Below are 25,641 nucleotides of genomic sequence, written 5' to 3'. Positions count from 1 at the left end.
AAGCAGAAAACTGGTGAGCCAGTGATCCCACTGGGGGTGTATAGCCAGAAGGGGAGGGGCCTTACACTTTTTAGTGTAATGCTTTGTGTGGCCTCCGGAGGCAGTAGCTATACACCCAATCGTCTGGGTCTCCCACTGGAGTGCCGAAGAAATACTCGTATTAGTAAGAAGTAGAATACACTTTAGTCAGAGCCTGGTCAGGGAACTGGGTATGAGCCAATGGCACTTAGCATACATGGGAGCTACATGCAGCATGAAGCGTGGCCTCGGGAACTCAAGTGACGTTCTGGAACACCAGTAACAGGAAAATCCGAAGAAGTTGCATTACGATAGGACAAAGCCATTCTTTTCAGGTGTACATCAACACACACCTTATTGGTTACAGGAGAACGCACCATTATCTATTTAGCCAAGACCTCTTAGGCAAGCAGAGGGTGGCTTGGTTCTTCTTCAAGGGGGGGGATGTAATGACCCAGAAGGAGACATTACTAAAGTTTCTGCATTCATGATTTCATGAATTGCCTTCTGTCAAATGTACTGTAAGTTGTTGCTCTGTAATACCACTGCAGACCAGCAGGTGGTGGTATAAGTGTTGGCAAGGGACTGTATTGGAGGATGTCTTATCAATATCCTCTATAGCCTGGTCACTATGGTAACCAGGGAGAGATGACAGTTGGCAGTTGAAACAAGCCGGGCTGGAGGTGATGAGCAGGTGACAAGGGCGGTAATGTCCTGTACCTGCCACACAGGCTGCTCAGAGCCCATCACAGTAAGGACAAACCTCAGGCATATATTTCCTATTACAGATCACTAGTCTAGTTGTCATCCAGCCTAAGCCTGTATGGAGATCCAGTGTCACAGCCAAATGCTCCAGAAGATGTGACCATCATAGTGATATCCAGTAAAACGTCTGACCTGTTCATAGCAAGGTGCGGTCTGCCTTATTCCTACCTCATACAGATGTATCCTGGGAACAGGTTTGGAGCGACAGGAACCAGGTAGGAGCACCGTGACACCCCAAACTGCACAACACCGCAGAAAAGCCGCACCCCCGCTCGGCACCTACGTCTGGGCCTAATAGTGTCTCCTGCACCTAATACCTGGGTGTGATGGATGATACACATGATGCATCTTTCATCTTCTGAACAAAGTTGCCTTGGCTGACCACTATGTCTACCTTCCTCGCAGTTGCCAATTTCTTGGTGCTACTTCAGAAGAGTGTGGATAGCACATCTTGAAACCCCAGTCTGCTGTGAAATCTTTGCCTGGAAGAGACCTGGCTGATGCAGTATAAATAACTACCTTGTATCTTGTTGCTGTTTTCATGTTGAAGAGGACACGGCATTCTTATTTTGTTGGTCCTAACCCTTATGAAACAAGTAATGAAGAACTTGGCACCCATAGTCAAGAGAACATGTCAATATCATTAATTGATAGATATATTGCCACAAGCAATACATTTCAGTCACGCTGGCCTTCATCAGATGTCCTATAGATCAAAGAAATAATGGGAGTCCATGTAGTGTAGTAAAGCGGTAACCCACTGAGTGAACAGCGTCTGTGGAAAAAGCTTTTCGTTGCTTTTCTCAGTCTTGCTATAGTGTATGACCTGTGACATAAACTGGTCTTCAAAAGGCACGCTGACTGCTGTTAGGTGCTAGGAAAAAGTCTTCGGAGCCATTGTCAGACCTTAAAGGGAACCTGTCAGGTGCAATATGCACACAGATCCACGAGCAGTTCTGGGTGTATATTGCTAATCCCTGCCTAACCGTCCCTGTATACACTAGCATAGATAAAGAGATCTTTAGAAAAAAGTATTTCTAAAGATCCCAAATTATATGCTAATGAAGCCAGCGACTAGTCGCAAGGGAGTTCGTTTCCTTGGCTAGTCGGCCCCCTCAGCATGTAAGCACACCCAAAGGGCGCAGGTTCAGAGGATGGGCAACGCTTACCTCTTTGCTGCCATCGCTGGACTTCGGCTCAGTGCGCAAGATCCTAAACTTTCAGTTATGCACACCATACGATTTTGAAGCCAGGACGCGTACACCCGGCTTCATAGTGCTCATGACCAAAAGTCCGGAATCAAGCACACTGGGCCAAAATCTGGCATCAGGTGCGATGGCAGCAGCGGTGAGAGCGACTATCCTCTGACGCTGTGTATTCATTAGCATGCCCACAGGGGCCTGCTTACATGCTAAGGGGGCCGACTAGCCAAGGGAACTAATGCCCTTGAGACTAGTCCCTGGCCTCATTAGCATATCATAAAGGATGTTTAGAAATACTTTTTCTAAAGATATCTTTATCTATGCTACTATAGGCTGGGCCTGCTATGCAGGGATTAGCAATATGCACCCAGAACTGCTTGTGGTTCTGGGTGCATATTACACCTGACAGGTTCACTTTAAGCTATTGCCCTCCTGGTGATAAGATATTGATCCCATTGGTCCTCATCTTCCCCAGGCCTAAATATAATTAAGAACCTCTGGAACATTATGTATCCATGAATATGAAGCAGACAAGTAGCATTACGTACTTTCAAGAAGTCATGGCTATCCTGATCCATGTCTGGGAGAAGATCCCTGAAGACCACATCTTCCAGCTTACAAGGACCACATATTAGGAGTACATACAGGCACATTGGGTCACACACAGACAAAATTTCATATATGTACTTTCATCGTCAGGATGATTTGGAATCCAGAACTCAGACAGTTAACAATTTTGGTTTCCAATGACTGCAGATACGTCATTTAGCTACCAACAACTTAGATCAGTAAACAATTTCAACTTGAGTCTTGCGCCTATCTGAGAGGAGTTGTGAGATTTGTGTATCCCTCTTAATTTTTGGATGCGTAAGTGATACTTACATGTCTTCGGAAGATCCTTTGGAGCAGGCTACGTTTTGGCGGTTCAGGAAGCTGCCTCCAGTCAAGATCCGGACAACGAGTCCCATTTGGTCCAAAGATGTTGAGGTCCTTGAAGCATTCGGTCTCAATCATCTAAAGACACAAACACATAGACCAGCCGGACTGTAATAAACGTGCATGTCATCAATGGAGGAATGAAGCAGAAAGAGTATGATCTCCCTGCGGTGCCCCCAATGGGAAGATGAAGTATTACACCGTTCTCACTGAAATCCATAGGCTGGCTTTCTCTGATCTGGCTAGGTTGTGACATTTTATATAGGGGAACCCCATGTAATAACTTAGTAGTTAAGAGTAAATACCCTTACGGGTTACTTAATAAGGCTGTCCGGTAAAATCAAGCTATCATTTACGCACAGGTTAGGTGATAACTTATTGATCAGTGAGGGTCCAACCGCAGGGCCAAGCACAGAATGGCAAAACAGAAAATTTATCTTGGTTACAACTGAGCATCAAGTTGGACGCTCACTTGCCGATCCATTCATTCTCTATGGGTCTGCCGAATGAGACCGGGGCAGATATATTATGAACCTGCACGTAAGCAGAACAGTTGGAGTTGTACATTGTAAAACACTCACCTCGTTCTGCCAGGGAATGGACACACAGCCTGTGGCAAACTTGGCATAGAAATCATTGTCCGTTTTATCCAAGTTGACCCCTTTAACTGTCGAAAACTGCTCAATGTCCAGCACATCCTTACAGTACACCGCCCGGGGCTAAGGAGTGAGAAAAAAAATCAGAATTATGAAACGTTATGGTTATATATTACAGTAGAATAGTGAAGTTCCAATAATCCGGCAATGCAACAAAATACAGAAGTAGTGTGCCGGATCAGCAGAATTGGACAATGGGCTATGGGCAGACTGTATGACTGCATTCCTTGATTGTAAGTCAAGGTTCCTCCAAATTTCTAACCTAATAGGATCTGTGTTTGGGGGAATGGCTGACAGTCTGGAAAACCTAGCAGGATTGCGTAGCTAGTAGTGATGAGCGAGCATGCTTGTCACTACTCGGTACTCGCACGAGTATCACTGTACTCGGGCTGCTCGGCGGGGACCGAGTAATCTCGCGATACTCGTGCTTTACTCGTGGTCTTCATTTCTGCATGTTGGCGCTCTTTTGAGAGCCAGCCCTCATGCAGGGATTGGCTGGCAGACCACTGCAATGCCACAGCCCTGTTAGTTGTGGAATTGCAGTGATTGGCCGGCCTGCACAGCGTCACCGAGCCTTTATATAGGCCGGCGCGCTGTGCTCTGCTCACAGCTATTCTGACAGTGAGTGTAGGGAGAGTGTCGCTGATTCAGGGAAAGCTTTGCGGCCCTTTATAGCTTTTTCAGTTGCAGGGCTGCAAACAGTGTGACCAAAAGTCCTTCTCAGGACTATTCTAGTTGTATACAGGCAGGCAGGGTATAGCCAGGTCGGCGTACAGTAGCAGAGTCCTTCTCAGGACTATTGTTGCTATATACAGGCAGGGTATAGCCAGGTCTGAATACAGGCTAGTGACCAAAAGAGTCCTTGTCAGGACTATTGTAGCAGTATACAGGCAGGCAGGCAGGCAGGGTAGTGGTGACCGTATACCAGCCTTCATATCTGGGGCTGGTGTACACAGTGTAAAACAGTCCAGATAGTGTCTGACTTGTCTGTACTGTAATTGTCGCTCCCCAAAAAAACCTGTTAGGTTATTATTGCGTCCGTGCTTGGTTTTTAAAACCGCACGTGTGTGCCTGTTGGTGGCAGCGTACAGGTGCACTGGTGTGCGTTTTTACCAAACTATTATATAACGCACAAGTGTAGTGTATAATACACGTCAGTCAGCAGTGGCTGATAGTGTCAGAGTTCTTAATTTTTGCTCCTAAAACCTGTGTTAGGTTATTATTGCGTCCGTGCTTGGTTTTTAAAACCGCACGTGTGTGCCTGTTGGTGGCAGCGTACAGGTGCACTGGTGTGCGTTTTTACCAAACTATTATATAACGCACAAGTGTAGTGTATAATACACGTCAGTCAGCAGTGGCTGATAGTGTCAGAGTTCTTAATTTTTGCTCCTAAAACCTGTGTTAGGTTCTTAGTGCGTCCGTGCTTGCATTTAAAAACCGCACGTGTGTGCCTGTCGGTGGCAGCGTACAGGTGCACTTGTGTGCAATTTCCAGAAACTTTGATATAACGCACAAGTAGTGAATATACACGTCAGCAGTGCACAGCATTGCAAAATGCGCAAGGGCATTGGCAAGGAACAAGGAAGTGGACGTGATGGTGGTGCAGGCAGAGGCCGAGGTCGTGGGCAAGCTCTAATTTCGCCACAACAAAGGGCCACATCTAGTCGCTCGCACGTCCTGTCCCAAATTCTTGGGGACCGCAGCAGTACACCGCTCTTGAACCAAGACCAGTGTCAACAGGTTGTTAGTTGGATAGCGGATAATGCTTCCAGTCAGATTGGCACCACCACAAACACTCTGTCTTCCACACGGTCAAGTGTCAGTAGCCGTGATACTGCACCGCACATTTCTGAACCTGATCCTCCTTCCTACCACCAGGCTGAGTACACGTCCTCCTCGGACATTAATGATCCCACACTTGGACACTCGGAAGAGCTGTTCACGTTTCCATTCACACATTCTGGCCTCTCGCCAGCTCATATTGAAGTGGGTCATGAGGAGATCGTCTGTACAGATGGCCAAATATTTGAGCAGCCACGTTCTCACGAAGTTGGCAACGTGTCTCAACAAGTGGTGGACGATGATGAGACACAATTGTCAGCAAGTCAGGAGGAGGAGCAGGGTGCGGAAGAGGAAGACGACGTGGTGGATGATCCAGTAACTGACCCAACCTGGCAGGAGGATATGCAGAGCGAGGACAGCAGTGCACAGGGGGAGGGAGGCGTAGCATCACAACAGGCAGTAAGAAGCAGGGTGGTGGCCCCAGGCAGAAGTCAGGCAACCGTTCCCCGGAACAACACGACGACACAAGGTGCCTGTACAAATGTTAGGTCTTCACGAGTCTGGCAGTTTTTTAAGTTGGATCCAGATGATTAAAAAAAGGCCATTTGCAACACCTGCCGTGCCAGCATCAGCAGGGGTACCAAAACTAGCAGCCTGACCACCACCAGCATGATCAGGCACATGTCAGCCAAGCACCCGACTTTGTGGGAAGTACAACAGAGTCGAGGAGCAGTGCTTGCTGATGTCACTGCTACGTCTTCGCTGGTTGTGCATGCGAGCCAATCCTCTGTCCATGCTGCCTGCGAACAAGCCTCCTCCACTCCTGCACCTGCAGTTGCCTACGCAGAAAGAACACCATCATCAAGCACGTCCTTGTCCCAGCGCAGCGTTCAGTTATCCATTCAGCAAACCTTTGAACGCAGGCGCAAATACACTGCCAACACCCCACATGCCACAGTTCTAAATGCTAACATTTCGCGACTGCTTGCGCTGGAAATGTTGCCTTTTAGGCTGGTGGAGACAGAAGCATTCCGTGACCTGATGGCGGCAGCTGTCCCACGTTACTCGGTCCCCAGCCGCCACTATTTCTCCCGGTGTGCCGTCCCCGCGTTGCATAACCACGTGTCACAAAACATCACACGTGCCCTGAACAACGCTGTTTCACCCAAGGTCCACCTAACCACAGACACGTGGACAAGTGCTTGTGGGCAAGGCCGCTACATCTCGTTGACGGCACACACTGGGTTAATATTGTGGAAGCTGGGACCCAGTCTGAGCGAGGGACGGAACACGTCCTTCCCACACCAAGGTTTGCAGGCCCTACCTCAGTCAGTGTTTCACCCACACTCTACAGCTCCGGAATGTCATGCTCTTCAGCCTCCTCCTCCTCCTGCGCATCCTCATCCACTGTGCCCTCCACACCAGTCACAAGCTGGAAGCACTGCAGCACTGCCTCGGCGAAGCGGCAACAGGCTGTGCTGAAGCTAATCTGCATAGGTGACAAACCCCACAATGCAGAAGAGCTGTGGACAGCTCTGAAACAGCAGGCAGATCACTGGCTCACACCTCTGAACCTAAAGCCAGGAAAGGTCGTTTGTGACAATGGCCGGAACCTGGTGGCGGCTTTGAGGCGAGGCCAGCTGACACATGTTCCATGCGTGGCCCATGTGCTCAACCTCGTGGTTCAGCGGTTTATAAAGTCATACCCAGAGCTGTCTGATCTGCTGGTAAAAGTTCGCCGCCTGTCTGCACATTTTCGAAAGTCACCTACTGCTTCAGCCGGCCTTGCCGGCTTTCAGCGCCGTTTGCATCTTCCGGCTCACAGACTGGTGTGTGATGTCCCCACGCGTTGGAATTCAACTCTGCACATGTTGGTCAGGATATGTGAGCAGAAGAGGGCAGTTGTTGAGTACCTGCATCACCTAAGCCGTCGGGAAATGGGTCAAACTCCACACATAACACCTGAGGAGTGGAGATGGATGTCAGACCTATGTACCATCCTCCAAAACTTTGAGGACTCCACCAAGATGGTGAGTGGTGATGACGCCATTATTAGCGTCACCATACCGCTACTCTGCCTTCTAAAACGGTCCCTGCTGAAAAACAAACATGATGCATTGCAGGCGGAGCGCGATGAGTTGCAGCAAGAAACAGTAGTGGGTGTGGGTGATAACACACAGCCCAGCCTCGTCTCATCACAACGTGCAGTGGAGGACTATGACGAGGAGGAGGATGAAGACATGGAGCAACTCTCCGGCCAAATTGAGGATATGACATGCACACCAGTCATATCCTCGATTCAGCGTGGCTGGCCAGAGGACAGGGTAGATGAGGAGGAGGAGGAGGAGGAGGAGGAGGAGGAGGACAGCATGTTCAGTCATCTTGTTGGTCAGGCTACTGAAGTCCTGGCTGTTAAGAGTCTGGCGCACATGGCTGACTTTATGGTAAGCTGCCTGTCTCGTGACCCTCGCGTTAAGAACATCTTGGCCGACAATCATTACTGGTTGGTAACACTGTTAGACCCACGCTACAAGGAGAACTTTTTGTCTCTTATTCCCGTGGAGGAGAGGTCAACCAAAATGCAGCAGTTTCGGAAGGCCATACTCACGGAAGTAGGCAAAGCATTCCCCTCACAAAACGCTAGCGGCATAGGTCAGGAATCAGTGGACAACCGAGGCGTACAGCCGAGAGAGGCACAAGTCCAATCCGCCAGAGGTAGGGGAACAGTCTTTAAGATGTGGGACAGTTTTCTCAGCCCCTCACGTACCACAGCCCCTGAGGTGCGGGGTAGTGCCACAAGAAATCCTAAGTTTGCCCAGATGCTGAAGGAGTACCTTGCAGATCGAACAACTGTACTCCGACATTCCTCTGTGCCTTACAATTATTGGGTATCCAAGCTGGACACGTGGCATGAATTGGCTCTCTACGCCTTGGAAGTCCTGGCCTGCCCTGCTGCTAGCGTTTTGTCAGAGCGTGTTTTTAGTGCCGCAGGTGGAATCATTACAGATAAACGCACCCGCCTGTCAACTGAAAATGCTGACAGGCTGACTCTGATAAAGATGAACAAGGGTTGGATTGGGCCAGACTTCACCACACCACCAGCAAATGAGAGCGGAATTTAAAGTTTGCCATGTACCTCCACTCACCCATGGGTACACTTCTCGACTTTGGATAATCGCTGGACTGCTCCTCCTTCTCCTCATGCGCCATCATGATGACCGTTACAATAGTTAGGTCTTTGTTTCAGGTATACCCCCAGTGGTAAATTTTTTCGCCCATTCTTTGCAGAATGGACATTACAACGACAGGAGACCCGCTCCTTTGCAATGGGAACAATGTTTTGAGGCCCTCATGCACGTCTCTACCCAGGGACAACGTGGAGCCTCCCAATTTTTGGCTGCCCTGCCTAAGGGCTATACTGAAATACACCCACTTCCTTAAAATGGACACTTAATGTTTTGAGGCCCTCATGCACGTCTCTACCCAGGGACAATGTGGAGCCTCCCAATTTTTGGCTGCCCTGCCTAAGGGCTATACTGAAATACACCCACTTCCTTAAAATGGACACTTAATGTTTTGAGGCCATCATGCACGTCTCTACCCAGGGACAATGTGGAGCCTCCCAATTTTTGGCTGCCCTGGCAAAGGGCTATACTGAAATACACCCACTTCCTTAAAATGGACACAATGTTTTGAGGCCCTCATGCACGTCTCTACCCAGGGACAATGTGGAGCCTCCCAATTTTTGGCTGCCCTGCCTAAGGGCTATACTGAAATACACCCACTTCCTTAAAATGGACACTTAATGTTTTGAGGCCATCATGCACGTCTCTACCCAGGGACAACGTGGAGCCTCCCAATTTTTGGCTGCCCTGGCAAAGGGCTATACTGAAATAGACCCACTTCCTTACAATGGGCACTTCAGGTTTACAGGCCATAATGCACGGCTCTATCCAGGGACAATGTGGAGCCTCCCAATTTTTGGCTGCCCTGGCAAAGGGCTATACTGAAATAGACCCACTTCCTTAAAATGGACACTTAATGTTTTGAGGCCCTCATGCACGTCTCTACCCAGGGACAATGTGGAGCCTCCCAATTTTTGGCTGCCCTGCCTAAGGGCTATACTGAAATACACCCACTTCCTTAAAATGGACACTTAATGTTTTGAGGCCATCATGCACGTCTCTACCCAGGGACAACGTGGAGCCTCCCAATTTTTGGCTGCCCTGGCAAAGGGCTATACTGAAATAGACCCACTTCCTTACAATGGGCACTTCAGGTTTACAGGCCATAATGCACGGCTCTATCCAGGGACAATGTGGAGCCTCCCAATTTTTGGCTGCCCTGGCAAAGGGCTATACTGAAATAGACCCACTTCCTTACAATGGGCACTTCAGGTTTACAGGCCATAATGCACGGCTCTATCCAGGGACAATGTGGAGCCTCCCAATTTTTGGCTGCCCTGGCAAAGGGCTATACTGAAATAGACCCACTTCCTTACAATGGGCACTTCAGGTTTAAAGGCCATCATGCACGTCTCTATCCAGGGACAATGTGGAGCCTCCCAATTTTTGGCTGCCCTGCCTAAGGGCTATACTATAATACACCCACTTCCTGACAATGGACACTTAATGTTTTGAGGCCCTCATGCACGTCTGTATGCAGGGGCATTGGTGAACCTCACAATTTTGGACTGCCCTGGCAAAGGAAAATACTACAAAGACTCACTTCCTCAAAATGGGCACATTAGACTCAAGAGGCCTTCATGTACGTCTCTTCTCAGGGACATCGGAGTGCCACACAATGTTTTCACGTAAAATCTTTCATGTATTAATCTCAAAAAGTAACATACACCAGATCTATCTCACTATTGGGTATGTGCCCTTAACATTTCCGCCATGAAAAATCATTTTGGGGTCATTTTGGAAGGTTTTCTGGTGAGTCCGTAAAAATGGCGTAAAACGCGGACAAAATTGTTCACAGCTGTGACTTTTGAGTGATAAATGCTTCAAGGGGTCTTCCCCATGCTGTTGCCATGTCATTTGAGCACTCTTCTGAGACTTTTGTGCCATTTTTAGGGTTTCTCCATGCTGCCGGGAGGTCATTTCACAAAAATACTCGGGTCTCCCATAGGATAACATTGGGCTCGTTGCTCGGGCCGAGTACACGAGTATCTTGGGAGGCTCGGCCCGAGCTTCGAGCACCCGAGCTTTTTAGTACTCGCTCATCACTAGTAGCTAGCAAAGTTGAGCAAAGACATGTGTAGGACCCTAGTTGAGTGGCCGCATTGGTAGCCCAAAGCTGCAAGACCAAAGCACTGGGAACCTTCTATCTGCCCAACACTTTGATGATTAGCCCTCCATCAGGAAAAACTGACCTGACAGGCGCAGCTTATGTAGTTAGTGAAGACATTGTTCCTGACGGTGGACCCAGGACAACATCTTCGTTACGTCTTGGTGCACGCTGGGCATACTAATCATGCAGCAGGTAGAACAGTGTTTCTCAACTCCAGTCCTCAAGACCCACCAACAGATCATGTTTTCAGGTTTTCCTCAAGCAGGTTTTCAGGATTTCCTTAATGTTGCACAGGTTGTGGAATTATTCCCTGTCGAATATGGAGGGAAACCTGAAAAACTTATCTATTGGTGGGTCCTGAGGACTGGAGTTGAGAATCCCTGAGGTAGAAGATCCACGGGGCTCTTGTTGACAGCCACTGACTACTAACGTGGCTACTGGATCTAGGTCCTACTGATCTTTTTGCTTATTTCTAGTATCTACACATCATACAAGATACATACGTCTGGCACAAAGGACGGCTTCATTACTCCAGCTTCCAGCCTCTTGAAATTGATATTCCTGAGAAACGGATGCTGCTTCACTTGGCTGGCCCCCTGCTCATTGCACCCCAGCCGCTGCTTTGGGTCTTTGGCTAATAGCTGTGAACAACAGAGTAGCAAATTATAACTTCTCCATTCACTTTGGCTTCCTAAATTTCCGAATTCTTTTTTTAAATTCCTTTAAATTCAATCTGGAACGAAGACTTTTTTTGTTATCACAAATTTTTCAAATCTCCTTGAAGGCCAAAAAAATGTTAAACTTTTTTCTTAACTCACAAAAACTTTTCCCGCACACATTAAAACAGTGGTAAAGTTAATAAACAGCAAATAAAAGCTATGAAATATGTAACCAAAGAAGGGAATTTTGTTTACTTACCGTAAATTCCTTTTCTTCTAGCTCCTATTGGGAGACCCAGACAATTGGGTGTATAGCTTCTGCCTCCGGAGGCCACACAAAGTATTACACTTTAAAAAGTGTAACCCCTCCCCTCTGCCTATACACCCTCCCGTGGATCACGGGCTCCTCAGTTTTGGTGCAAAAGCAGGAAGGAGAAAACTTATAAATTGGTCTAGGGTAAATGCAATCCGAAGGATGTTCGGAAAACTGAAGACCATGAACCAAAAGAACAATTCAACATGAACAACATGTGTACACAAAAGAACAACCAGCCCGAAGGGCACAGGGGTGGGTGCTGGGTCTCCCAATAGGAGCTAGAAGAAAAGGAATTTACGGTAAGTAAACAAAATTCCCTTCTTTGTCGCTCCATTGGGAGACCCAGACAATTGGGACGTCCAAGAGCAGTCCCTGGGTGGGTAAAAGAATACCTCGATAAAAAGAGCCGAAAAACGGCCCCCTCTTACAGGTGGGCAACCGCCGCATGAAGGACTCGCCTACCTAGACTGGCGTCTGCCGAAGCATAGGTATGCACTTGATAGTGTTTCGTGAAAGTGTGCAGACTAGACCACGTAGCTGCCTGACACACCTGCTGAGCCGTAGCCCGGTGCCGCAATGCCCAGGACGCACCCACGGCTCTGGTAGAATGGGCTTTCAGCCCTGAAGGAAGCGGAAGCCCAGAAGAACGGTAGGCTTCGAGAATCGGTTCCTTGATCCACCGAGCCAAGGTTGACTTGGAAGCCTGAGAGCCCTTACGCTGGCCAGCGACAAGGACAAAGAGCGCATCTGAACGACGCAGGGGCGCCGTGCGAGACACGTAGAGCCGGAGTGCTCTCGCAAGATCCAAAGAGTGCAAATCCTTTTCACACTGGTGAATTGGATTAGGGCAAAATGAAGGCAAGGAGATATCCTGATTGAGATGAAAAGGGGATACCACCTTAGGGAGAAATTCCGGGACCGGACGCAGAACCACCTTATCCTGGTGAAACACCAGGAAGGGGGCTTTGCATGACAGTGCTGCGAGCTCAGACACTCTCCGAAGTGATGTGACTGCCACTAGGAAGGCCACCTTCTGCGAAAGACGTGAAAGAGAGACATCCCGCAGCGGCTCGAAAGGTGGTTTTTGAAGAGCCGTTAGAATCCTGTTAAGATCCCAGGGTTCCAGCGGACGCTTGTAAGGTGGGACTATGTGGCAAACTCCCTGCAGGAACGTGCGGACCTGCGGAAGCCTGGCTAGACGCTTTTGAAAAAACACGGAGAGCGCCGATACTTGGCCCTTGAGAGAGCCGAGTGACAAACCCTTGTCCATTCCAGATTGAAGGAATGAAAGAAAAGTGGGTAAGGCAAACGGCCATGGAGAAAAACCGTTATTAGCGCACCAGGATAGGAAGATTTGCCAAGACCTGTAATAGATCTTGGCGGACGTAGGCTTCCTGGCCTGTCTCATGGTGGCAATGACATCCTGAGATAACCCTGAAGACGCTAGGAGCCAGGACTCAATGGCCACACAGTCAGGTTGAGGGCCGCAGAATTCAGATGGAAAAACGGGCCTTGTGACAGCAAGTCTGGGCGGTCTGGAAGCGCCCACGGTTGACCCACCGTGAGATGCCACAGATCCGGATACCACGACCGCCTCGGCCAGTCTGGAGCGACGAGAATGGCGCGATGGCAGTCGGACCTGATCTTGCGTAGCACTCTGGGCAGCATCGCCAGAGGAGGAAACATATAAGGCAGTCGAAACTGCGACCAATCCTGGACTAACGCGTCCGCCGCCAGAGCTCTGTGATCCTGAGACCGTGCCATGAATGCCGGGACCTTGTTGTTGTGCCGTGACGCCATGAGATCGACGTCCGGCGTTCCCCAGCGGCGACAGATCTCTCGAAACACGTCTGGGTGAAGAGACCATTCCCCCGCGTCCATGCCCTGACGACTGAGAAAATCTGCTTCCCAGTTTTCTACGCCCGGGATGTGAACTGCGGAGATGGTGGAGGCTGTGGCTTCCACCCACTGCAGAATCCGTCGGGCTTCCTGGAAGGCTAGACGACTGCGAGTGCCGCCTTGGTGGTTGATGTAGGCGACGGCAGTGGCGTTGTCCGACTGGATACGGATCTGCCTGCCCTCCAGCCACCGATGGAAAGCCAATGGGGCTAGATACACTGCCCTTATCTCCAGAACATTGATCTGAAGGGAAGACTATCGGAGTCCAGGTTCCCTGAGCCCTGTGGTGGAGAAAAACCGCTCCCCAACCTGACAGGCTCGCGTCCGTGGTGACCACAGCGCAGGTTGGGGGTAGGAAGGATTTTCCCCGCGACAGAGAATTGGGAAGGAGCCACCACTGAAGTGACGTCTTGGTTGCAAGGGAAAGAGAGACGTTCTTGTCGAGGGAAGCCGCACTCTTGTCCCATTTGCGGAGAATGTCCCATTGGAGTGGCCGAAGATGGAATTGCGCGAACGGGACTGCCTCTATAGCTGCCACCATCTTCCCTAGGAAGTGCATGAGGCGCCTTAAGGGGTGTGACTGACTCCGAAGAAGGGATTGCACCCCTGCCTGCAGAGAAAGCTGTTTGTCGCTCGGAAGCTTGACTAACGCTTGCTGGGTATGAAACTCCATCCCAAGGTACGTCAGTGATTGGGTCGGTGTCAACTTGGATTTCGGGAAGTTGATGATCCACCCGAACCACTGGAGAGTCGCCAGAGCGACGGATAGACTTTGTTGACACGCCACCCGAGACGGGGCCCTGACTAGGAGATCATCCAAGTAGGGGATCACCGAGTGGCCCTGAGAATGCAGGACCGCCACAACGGATGCCATGACTTTGGTGAAAACCCGTGGGGCTGTCGCCAAGCCGAAAGGCAATGCCACGAACTGAAGATGTTCGTCCCCGATGGCGAAACGCAGGAAACGTTGATGTTCGGGTGCGATCGGTACATGGAGATAAGCATCCTTGATGTCGATCGATGCTAGGAAGTCTCCTTGTGACATCGAGGCGATGACCGAGCGGAGAGATTCCATCCGAAACAGTCTGGTTCTCACATGTCTGTTGAGTAGCTTGAGGTCCAGAACGGGACGGAATGACCCGTCCTTTTTTGGCACCACGAACAAGTTGGAGTAAAATCCGCGACCACGTTCCTGAAGGGGAACGGGGATCACAACTCCTTCCATCTTTAGAGCGTTCACTGCCTGAAAAAGTGCGTCGGCCTGAGCGGGGGGCGGAGAGGTTCTGAAGAAACGAGCCGCAGGACGAGAGCTGAACTCTATCCTGTAACCATGAGACAGAATGTCTCTCACCCATCGGTCTTGAACATGTGGCCACCAGGCGTCGCCAAAGCGGGAGAGCCTGCCACCGACCGAGGATGCGGCTAGGGGAGGCCGAGAGTCATGAGGAGGCCGTCTTGGAGGCAGTGCCTCCTGCGGCCTTTTGCGGGCGTGACTTGGATCGCCACGCATTGGAGTTCCTCTGGCCTTTCTCCGGCCTGTTGGACGAAGAGGATTGGAACTTGGCGGAGGGACGAAAGGACCGAAACCTCGATTGGATTTTTCTCTGTTGAGGTCTCTTAGGTTTGGCCTGGGGTAAGGAGGAATCCTTTCCTTTGGATTCCTTAATAATCTCATCCAATCGTTCGCCAAACAAACGGTCGCCAGAAAAAGGCAAACCGGTTAAGAACCTCTTGGAAGCAGAGTCTGCCTTCCATTCGCGCAGCCACATGGCTCTGCGGACTGCCACGGAGTTAGCAGATGCTACCGCCGTACGGCTAGCGGAGTCCAGGACTGCGTTCATGGCGTAGGACGAAAAGGCTGACACCTGAGAGGTCAAAGACGCAACTTGCGGAGCAGAATTCCGTGTGACAGCATTAATCTCAGACAGACAAGCCGAGATTGCTTGGAGTGCCAACACGGCTGCAAAGGCCGGGGCGAAAGACGCACCCGTGGCCTCATAGATGGACTTCACCAGGAGCTCTGTCTGTCTGTCAGTGGCATCCTTCAGGGATGAGCCATCAGCAACAGACACCACGGACCTAGCCGCCAATCTGGAGACTGGAGGATCCACCTTGGGACAGTGAGTCCAACCCTTAACGACTTCAGATGGGAAGGGGTAACGCGTGTCAGTGAGGCGTTTAGCAAAGCGCTTGTCCGGGACCGCTCTGGGCTTCTGGACAGCATCCCTGAAGTTAGAGTGATCAAAAAACGTATTGCGCGTACGTTTGGGGAACCGAAACTGGTGTTTCTCCTGCTGAGACGCAGACTCCTCTACAGGAGGAGGCGGGGGAGAGAGATCCAACACCTGGTTGATGGACGAGATAAGATCATTTACTAAGGCGTCCCCCTCAGGTGTATCAAGGTTAAGGGCGACGTCAGGGTCAGAGCCCTGAGCTGCGACGTCCGCCTCGTCTTCCAGAGAGTCCTCAAGCTGGGATCCAGGGCAGCGAGAGGAAGTCGGGGAAGAGTCCCAGCGAGCCCGCTTGGCCGGTCTAGGACTGCGGTCCGGGCAGGAGTCCTCCGCCTGAGACCGAGGGGCCAACCTGGGAGCGCGCTGCGGCGCGGACCGAGAGGGGCCTGGAGGCGACGAGCTAACAGGGGCCGGGGCCTGTGAAAGGTCCGGTCTGGACTGCAAAGCCTCAAGTAGCTTAGAAGACCATTTGTCCATCGACAGTGCAATGGATTGAGAAAGAGACTCAGAGAGTTTCTCAGCAAAAGAGGCGAACTCTGTCCCTGCAGCCTGGTCAGGGGGAGCAGGGGGGTCTACATGAGCCGAGGGGCCCACCAGTGTTCGAGGCTCCGGCTGAGCAAGCGAGGCAGGAGTCGAGCATTGCTCACAGGGAGGGTAGGTGGAACCCGCAGGTAACATAGCCCCACAAGAGGTACAGGCCGCGAAAAAAACCTGTGCCTTAGCAGCTTTGCTCCTTGTGGACGACATGCTGTTGTCTCCTAGGAGAGTGACCACTGAGGGTATATGGGAAGGGGTATACAGCCCGACCGAACAGATAGAGATAGAGAGATATATATATATATATATATATATATATATATATATATATATATATATATATATATATATATATATATATATATATATATATATATATATATATATATATATATATATATATATATATATATATATATATATCTATCTATCTATCTCTAATATATATATATATATATCTCTCTATCTCTCTATCTATCTATATATACATATATATATATATATATACACACATACATATATATATACATATATACACCGTATTTTTCGCTTTATAAGACGCACTTTTGTTCCCCCAAATTTTGGGGGACAGTAGGGGGTGCGTCTTATAAGCCGAATATACGGGGGGGGGGGTATATATATATGTACACTGCAGGGTCCAGGGGAGGTGGGGGCAGCAGCTCTGGAGTGCAGGGGAACGCTGCGGGCTGCAGCCTTTGATCTCCTGCACCCGCTCATATAATATGCACAGCCGCTGTCCATCTCCAGTGGTGCTGAAATCGCACGCAGTGATGGGCTGGGGAGCGGTGCATATTATATGAGCCTGTGCCCCCCTGTGATGGCACATGCACCCCCCTGTGTTAGATTTGGCCCCCAGGCTGCTGCTCATTCTAAAATAAAAAAGCTTTACTTACCCCTGCAGCGTGTCCCTGCTTCCACTGTGATCAGGCAGGCAGAGATCTCAGGCTGCTGTGCCGATCACATGACCGCACTGAGAACCAGGAAGTAAGGAAGAGAAGCACGGAGGGAAACAGGAGGGAGATCAGCGCTGCAGGAGGTAAGGAAAGAGGGTTTTATTTTACTATGGGCAGCAGCCTAGGGGCCATATCTAACACAGGGGGACTTGTGCGATCTATAGGGGCCATGGGCAGCACTATGGGGGTGATATCTCACACAGGGGGACTTGTGCGATCTATATAGGGGCCATGGGCAGCACTATGGGGGCGATATCTAACACAGGGGGACTTGTGCGATCTATAGGGGCCATGGGCAGCACTATGGGGGAGATATCTAACACAGGGGGACTTGTGCGATCTATATAGGGGCCATGGGCAGCACTATGGGGGCGATATCTAACACAGGGGGACTTGTGCGATCTATATAGGGGCCATGGGCAGCACTATGGGGGCGATATCTATCACAGGGGGACTTGTGCGATCTATAGGGGCCATGGGGAGCACTATGGGGGCGATATCTCACACAGGGGGACTTGTGCGATCTATATAGGGGCCATGGGCAGCACTATGGGGGCGATATCTAACACAGGGGGACTTGTGCGATCTATATAGGGGCCATGGGCAGCACTATGGGGGCGATATCTATCACAGGGGGACTTGTGCGATCTATATAGGGGCCATGGGCAGCACTATGGGGGCGATATCTAACACAGGGGAACGTGTGCAATCCATAGGGGACCATAGGCAGCACAGGGGAATGTATGCAATCCATAGGGGACCATAGGCAGCACAGGGGAATGTATGCAATCCATAGGGGGCCATAGGCAGCACAGGGGAACATGTGCAATTCATAGGGGACCATAGGCAGCACAGGGGAATGTATGCAATCCATAGGGGGCCATAGGCAGCACAGGGGAACGTGTGCAATCCATAGGGGACCATAGGCAGCACAGGGGAATGTATGCAATCCATAGGGGGGCCATAGGCAGCACAGGGGAATGTATGCAATCCATAGGGGGGCCATAGGCAGCACAGGGGAATGTATGCAATCCATAGGGGGCCATAGGCAGCACAGGGGAACGTGTGCCATCACAAGGGGGCTATATTCAATATAAGGGGGCCATATCCAGATTAAGGGGGCTAATTTTAGGATGGGGGGCTATGAGGGACATATATCCTATATGATTTGTTGAGGGACACTGGCATTATAAGATGGACCCCATTTTACATTAAAAAAAAATAATTCTCTTTTCCTTCACCAAATTTGGGGGTGCATCTTATAATCAGGTGCGTCTTATAAAGCGAAAAATACGGTATATATATATGTATATGTATTCCGGCACCCTAGGGGGACCAGCACCGGGTGACCGGTGTGGCTTACCGACCGCTAACGAGCGGAGTGTGTCCTCCAGATTCCCTGCCTTGGATCCCCCGGAGCTGCAGCCTCCAACGGCAGAATGCCAGAAAATGGCTGCCGGAGCTCTCAGGGGAGGAGTGGGGCCGTGGGCGGCGCCAGCAAAAGTGCGGGAATCTGGGGTCCCCACAGTGATCAGTGAGGGGGGAGGAAGACATGCAGGATGCTCCAGCCCTCACATCCGACGTCATGTCGGTAATCCCGCCCTTACCCCTGACAGGCAGGCCCGGGGACGGGATTTTTGCGACTAGGCCGCGATGAAGCCGGGGACTAAATTTGAGGACGCGCCCGACAAGCAGGCACGGTCGGCGCGGAAGTCCACCGGCCTCCTCAATTCAGCAGCTGCCGCGGCTTCCGGGAAGAAGGTGCGCTCCCTGCACAGTCCCCTATGGGGACACAGAGTACCTTTGAGTTGCAGGGCCCGGTCCCTGAGGTCGAAGAGGCTCCGGTCCGGCAGGTTCCCACAGGGGCTGCGGATGGAGCACGGTCCCAGCAAATGGATGACCGCTTAGGATCCCACTTCTCCCAGAGCCGCATAAGGGATGGTGAAGGAGACGGCATGTGGTTCCAGCCTCTGTACCCGCAATGGGTACTTCAACCTTAACAACACCGCCGACATAGTGGGGTGAGAAGGGAACATGCCGGGGGCCCCGTGGGGGCCCTCTTTTCTTCCAACCGACATAACTAAGTATGAGAATGCATGAGTGGATGTGTGCCTCCTTCCACACAAAGCATAAAAACTGAGGAGCCCGTGATCCACGGGAGGGTGTATAGGCAGAGGGGAGGGGTTACACTTTTTAAAGTGTAATACTTTGTGTGGCCTCCGGAGGCAGAAGCTATACACCCAATTGTCTGGGTCTCCCAATGGAGCGACAAAGAAATGGCCCCTTCCAGGTATTATTATTATTGACTTAATGAAACAGACATTTCATGAGGGATGACTTTTTCGGAAGAAAATCGGGGATCACCGCCGCGCTAATCACCAATGCAAGTCGGAAATATTAATCCGAATCGTTTATTGCAAGCACATATACAGATCAACCCGTTTCAGGGGTTTCAGCACCCTTCTTCAAGACAGTATAGTAATGACACTATCCTTGTCCTGCAACATAACCCATGTGCGCTGCAGCTTGAGGTCAAGAACAGATGGTTGGACATTCTCCTTCAAGATTTTTTGGTAGCACGCATAATTAATGGTTACATTTCACACAACAAGTCTTCCAGGTCATGAAGCAGAAAAACAAGCTTCTGACCATCCCACTGCGACCCCCATGTTTTACTGTTGGTATGATGTTCCTTTTCTGAAATGCTGTGTTACTTCTACACCAGATGTAATGGGACATTCACCTTCCAAAAAGTTCAAACGTTTGTCCAGTCAGGCCACAAAACATACTCCCAAAAGACTTGGGGATTGTCAAGATGTTTTCTGGGAGACTTGAGACAAGCTTTTTTGTTCCTTTTACTGAGCAGTGGCTTTTTGTCTTGCTCTGCCATACAGGTCATTTTTGCCCAGTCGCTTTCTTATAATGGAGTCTTAAAATATGACCTTAACTGAAGCACTTGAGGCCTGCAGTTCTTTGGATGTTGTTGTGGTGTTTTTAGTGACCTCTTTGATGAGTCGCCTCTGCACTCTTAGGCGGGCTTTGCACGTTGCGACATCGCAAGCCGATGCTGCGATGTCGCACGCGATAGTCCCCGCCCCCGTCGCAGGTACGATATCGTGTGATAGCTGGCGTAGCGAAAATTATCGCTACGCCAGCTTCACATGCACTCACCTGCCCTGCGACCGTCGCTCTGGCCGGCGACCCGCCTCCTTCCTAAGGGGGCGGGTCGTGCGGCGTCATAGCGACGTCACACGGCAGGCGGCCAATAGCGGCGGAGGGGCGGAGATGAGCAGGATGTAAACATCCCGCCCACCTCCGTCCTTCCGCATAGCCGCCGGCGGCAGGTAAGGAGATGTTCCTTGCTCCTTCGGCTTCATACACAGCGTGTGCTGCCGCAGGAACGAGGAACAACATCGTACCTGTCGCGGCACCGGCATTATGGAAATGTCGGTGAATGCAACGATGATACGATAACGACGTTTTTGCGCTCGTTCATCGTATCATCTAGCATTTACACAGTACGATGTCGAAAGTGATGCCGGATGTGCGTTACTTTCGATTTGACCCCACCAACATAGCACGTGCGATGTCGCAATGTGCAAAGCCGCCCTTAGGGTAATTTTAGTCGACCAGCCACTCCTGGGAAGGTTCACCACTGTTCCATGTTTTCACTATTTGTGGATAATGGCTCTCATTGTGGTTCGCTGGAGTCCCAAAGCTTTAGAAACGGCTTTATAACCTTTTCCAGACTTGATAGATCTCAATTCCTTTGTTTCTCATTTGTTCCTGAATTTCTTTGGATCGCGGCATAATGTGTAGCTTTTGAGGATCTTTTGGTCTACTTCACTTTGTCAGGCAGGTCTTATTTAAGTGATATCTTGATTGAGAACAGGTGTGGCAGTAATCAGGCCTCGGTGTGACACGGGAAATTTATCTCTGCTTCCCAAAGATGTGATGAACCACAGTTAATTTATGTTATGTTTTAAGGGGGGGGGGGGGGGGTGCAACACTTTTTCACACAGGGTCCTGTAGGTTTTGAATTATTTTTCTCTTAATAATAAAGCCCTTCATTGTAAATTTGTTTGGTGGTCTGAAACATTTAAGTGTAATAAACATGCAAAGGAATGAGAAATCAGGAAGGGGAAAACAAGTTTTCACACCTCAGTATATATTTACACACGCACAAATACATGTATACCCACACAAATGTATGACACGTGTGTATATATTATACATACACAAACATATGTATACATCTATATCTTTGATTACTGACTGTAGCATAGGTCCATTATCTACTTTTGATGTATACATATCTGTCCCACTTACAAGTAGTGATCCTCTGCAGGTGCAGTGACATGGGCTGGCCTATAGGGGCAGTAAAGCTATGGTGTAGCTGCGGCATACATGTCACTTACCATCTTACATATAGACTTTGCGTCTTCTGTGAACTTATCAGAATACGACTCTTGTTCTTCTTGAACTCGTTTTTCCACCTCTTCCCTTTTCACTCGTTCCTTCCTGGCACGGAATGGAGACTGGCCCTCGATCATTTCGTATATGATGCAGCCCATCCCCCACCAATCAGGGCTAAATGTATATCTCTCATTCTTAATGACTTCCGGAGCTGTAACAAGTGGAGCATAGTGGGTAAGCCCGCCCGCCGCAGTTTATCTGCCATAGGTAATACTACTGGTTGTTACGACACTTACCCATGTAGCCTACCGTTCCCACTCTTCCGCGAATACTCTCGCCATCCGGAATTTTAATAGCCAACCCCAAATCTGAGATTCGGATGTGACCTGTGAAGGAAAAAAACATGAGTCGGTATTAAACTCTTGAGCGTTTAATTATGTAAACTTTAAGAGCAATGGACATTATATATTTTTTTCCCATAAATCAATAGTACACATCAAAATCAAAAACTTTGTAATATATGTTATTACAGAAATATTTATTTTTTTTTCACCTCCAGGACTGATCTGTTACTGTTAAAAGGATCAAGTCACAGGAAAAATGTGTCTTCAGAAAATACAGAATTTCCCAAAGCTGACATAAGAGATGATAGTTGGTGCTCATAAAGTTCTATGGAGAACTGGAACGGTGGTTTCAGGAGAACTTGCTGCAGAATGTCTGTCTCTGCCCCCAGCTCTTCCCCCCTCATTTCAGGAGAACTTGCAGCAGAATATCTGTCTCTGCCTCCACAGCTCCTCCCTCCTCATTACAGGAGAACTTGCAGCAGAATGTCTGTCTCTGCCCCCAGCTCCTCCCTCCTCATTTCAGGAGAACTTGCAGCAGAATATCTGTCTCTGCCTCCACAGCTCCTCCCTCCTCATTACAGGAGAACTTGCAGCAGAATGTCTGTCTCTGCCCCCCAGCTCCTCCCCCCTCATTTCAGGAGAACTTGCAGCAGAATATCTGTCTCTGCCTCCACAGCTCCTCCCTCCTCATTACTGGAGAACTTGCAGCAGAATGTCTCTTCCTCCAGCTCCTCCCCCTCATTTCAGGAGAACTTGCAGGAGAATGTCTCTCTCTTCCTCCAGCTTCTCCCACCACCCTCATTTCAGGAGAGCTTGCCACAGAATGTATGCCTCTCTCTCTCTCCAGCTCCTCCCTCCTCATTTCAGGAGAACTTGCAGCAGAATGTCTCTCTCTTTCTCCAGCACCTCCCCCCTCATTTCAGGAGAACTTGTGGCAGAATGTCTCCCTCTTCCTCCAGCTCCTCCCACCACCCTCATTTCAGGAGAGCTTGCCACAGAATGTATGCCTCTCTCTCTCTCTCTCCAGCTCCTCACCCTCATTTCCAGAGAACTTGCAGCAGAATGTGTGTCTCTCTCTCTCCAGCTCCTCCCTCCTCATTTCAGAAGAACTTGTGTCTGCCTCCAGCTCCTCCCACCCTCCTCATAGAATTTTAAAAGCACCAACTTGCCATCTCCTCTTCGTAATGAGAAAAACTGTCTGCAATAAATAGTGAATTTACTTTTGATTTGAGAATGAAATTTCATTCCAGTAAGAGAAAAAAGCAGATTTCTCTGATAAGACATATTAAAAAGTGTTACTAATTTTCATGTGTACTATTTATTGATAAAAATAAAAGTTAACAATAAGGTAACTAATACATTTAAAGAAATAAACAGATGTATATGTAAAGACAAGGGGAAGAAAGGGAAGGAGCAGACACATCTAACCCCTTAGATTGCACTGTCAAACTGACAACATGATCTAATGCGCTCCAATGAGGATATTCTTGTTCCCCACAGCCATTGGCGGCCCCGTGACATGGTCACGGGGCGCCAAAGGGTTGCCATGACAGCCGGGGGTCACATGATAACCTGTGTCGCTGCCATGACGTGTTTCCTGTGAATTCCGGCAGAGCACCGGCACTCAAAGGAGATCAGCATTTCTGCTGATCAGAGGGATGCAATGATCAGAACAAGCGATCGGCCTGTACAGTGATCAAGTCACCTGGGGAGGGGGAGGGCGACACTGGTAAAATCATAAAAAAAAATGTAAATAAATATCAACCACCCGCCCCAAACCGTAAAAGTTCAAAATCACTTCCCTTTTGCATAATTAAAAAAAAAAAAATTGCATTTGTTTAAAAATGGCCACTCAAAATATAAATTACCGTATTTTTCGGACTATAAGACGCACCTGACCATAAGACGCACCCTGGTTTTAGAGGAGGAATATAGGAAAATAAAATTTAAAGCAAAAAATGTGGTCATGACACTTATGGGGCGAGGATCTGCTGCTGACACTGTTATGGGGGTAATATCCTGCTCATATACTCCCCATCCTGCTCATATACTCCCCATCCTGCTATATACTCCCCATGCTGCTCATAATATACCCCTATCCTGCTTTATGCCCTCATCCTGCTCATATACTCCCCAGGCTACTCATACTCCCCAGCCAGCTATATACCCTCATCCTGCTCATATACTCCCCAGCTAGCTATATACCCTCATCCTGCTCATATACTCCCCAGCCAGCTATATACCCTCATCCTGCTCATATACTCCCCAGCTAGCTATATACCCTCATCCTGCTCATATACTCCCCAGCCAGCTATATACCCTCATCCTGCTCATATACTCCCCAGCTAGCTATATACCCTCATCCTGCTCATATACTCCCCAGCCTGCTATATACCCTCATCCTGCTCATATACTCCCCAGCCTGCTATATACCCTCATCCTGCTCATATACTCCCCAGCCTGCTATATACCCTCATCCTGCTCATATACTCCCCAGCCAGCTATATATCTTCATCCTGCTCATATACTCCCCAGCCTGCTTTATACCCTCATCCTGCTCAAATACTCCCCAGCCTGCTATATACCCTCATCCTGCTCATATACTCCCCATGCTGCTCATAATATACCCCTATCCTGCTATATGCTCTCATCCTGGTGTATGGCCGCATCCAAAAAAAAAAAAAAATAAACGTTCATACTCACCTCACCTCACTCCCTGCAGCACTGCTCCTCTTACTGTCTATATCAGCGGCAGCGCCGCTGAATGCAGCCATCCCCCTGCAGCATCGCGATGTCCTCCGGTGGTCTGTGCCGGCGGCTGCATGTGAACACGTGCGCACAGCGATGACGTCATCGCTGTGCGTGCCGCTAGTCACGCAAGTCAGCTGACCGGACAGACGGGAGGAGGAGTGATGCTGCAGGGGGACGGTGAGTAATCTGTACTGATTCACTGCACCCCGCGCTGATGATGATGCACGGGGGGCAGTGAATACAGCCGAGCATGATCACTCCAGGCTGCAGTTGCCAGGGGTGATCATGCAGGCCGACTGTTTATCCCTCGCCCATCATCCCGCCCACCTGTCAGCGCCGACTTCACCGCTGAGAGATGGGCGGGAGGATAGGCGTGCATATTAACCCCTTCACGACCGGCCGATTTTTCGCTTTCCGTTTTTTTTTCGCCATTCTTTTTCTGAGAGACATAACTTTCTTCGGCGCTCTATTGGGAGACCCAGACGATTGGGTGTATAGCTACTGCCTCCGGAGGCCACACAAAGCATTACACTAAAAAGTGTAAGGCCCCTCCCCTTCTGGCTATACACCCCCCGTGGGATCACGGGCTTACTCAGTTTTCAAGCTTTGTGTGCGAAGGAGGTCATACATCCACGCATAGCTCCACTGTTTGTAGTCAGCAGTAGCTGCTGACTATATCGGATGGAAGAAAAGAGGGCCCATATAGGGCCCCCAGCATGCTCCCTTCTCACCCGCGGTGGTGCTTGTAAGGTTGAGGTACCTATTGCTGGTACAGAGGCTGGAGCCCACATGCTGTTTTCCTTCCACATCCCCTGGTAGGGCTCTGTGGAAGTGGGATCTTGCCGGCCTCCAAGCCCTGA

General features: G+C 49.7%; 1 protein-coding gene across 2 annotated transcripts in view; it reads right to left on the bottom strand.

Moving 5' to 3' along the window:
• LOC142304207 (G protein-coupled receptor kinase 5-like) overlaps positions 1-25,641 on the bottom strand; it is a 144,669-nt gene that overhangs the window by 13,783 nt on the left and 105,245 nt on the right. For both annotated transcript variants that reach the window (XM_075346373.1, XM_075346374.1), the window contains exons 11-15: positions 21,983-22,072; positions 21,689-21,897; positions 11,158-11,295; positions 3,503-3,640; positions 2,868-2,999 (exon numbers count right to left, since the gene is read on the bottom strand). In XM_075346373.1, the coding sequence (XP_075202488.1) occupies positions 2,868-2,999; positions 3,503-3,640; positions 11,158-11,295; positions 21,689-21,897; positions 21,983-22,072 (707 nt within the window). The remainder of the gene's footprint in view (positions 1-2,867; positions 3,000-3,502; positions 3,641-11,157; positions 11,296-21,688; positions 21,898-21,982; positions 22,073-25,641) is intronic.

This window comes from Anomaloglossus baeobatrachus, chromosome 4, assembly GCF_048569485.1.
Source record: "Anomaloglossus baeobatrachus isolate aAnoBae1 chromosome 4, aAnoBae1.hap1, whole genome shotgun sequence".
Taxonomy (NCBI): domain Eukaryota; kingdom Metazoa; phylum Chordata; class Amphibia; order Anura; family Aromobatidae; genus Anomaloglossus; species Anomaloglossus baeobatrachus.
This window is presented reverse-complemented; position numbering and strand designations above follow the sequence as displayed.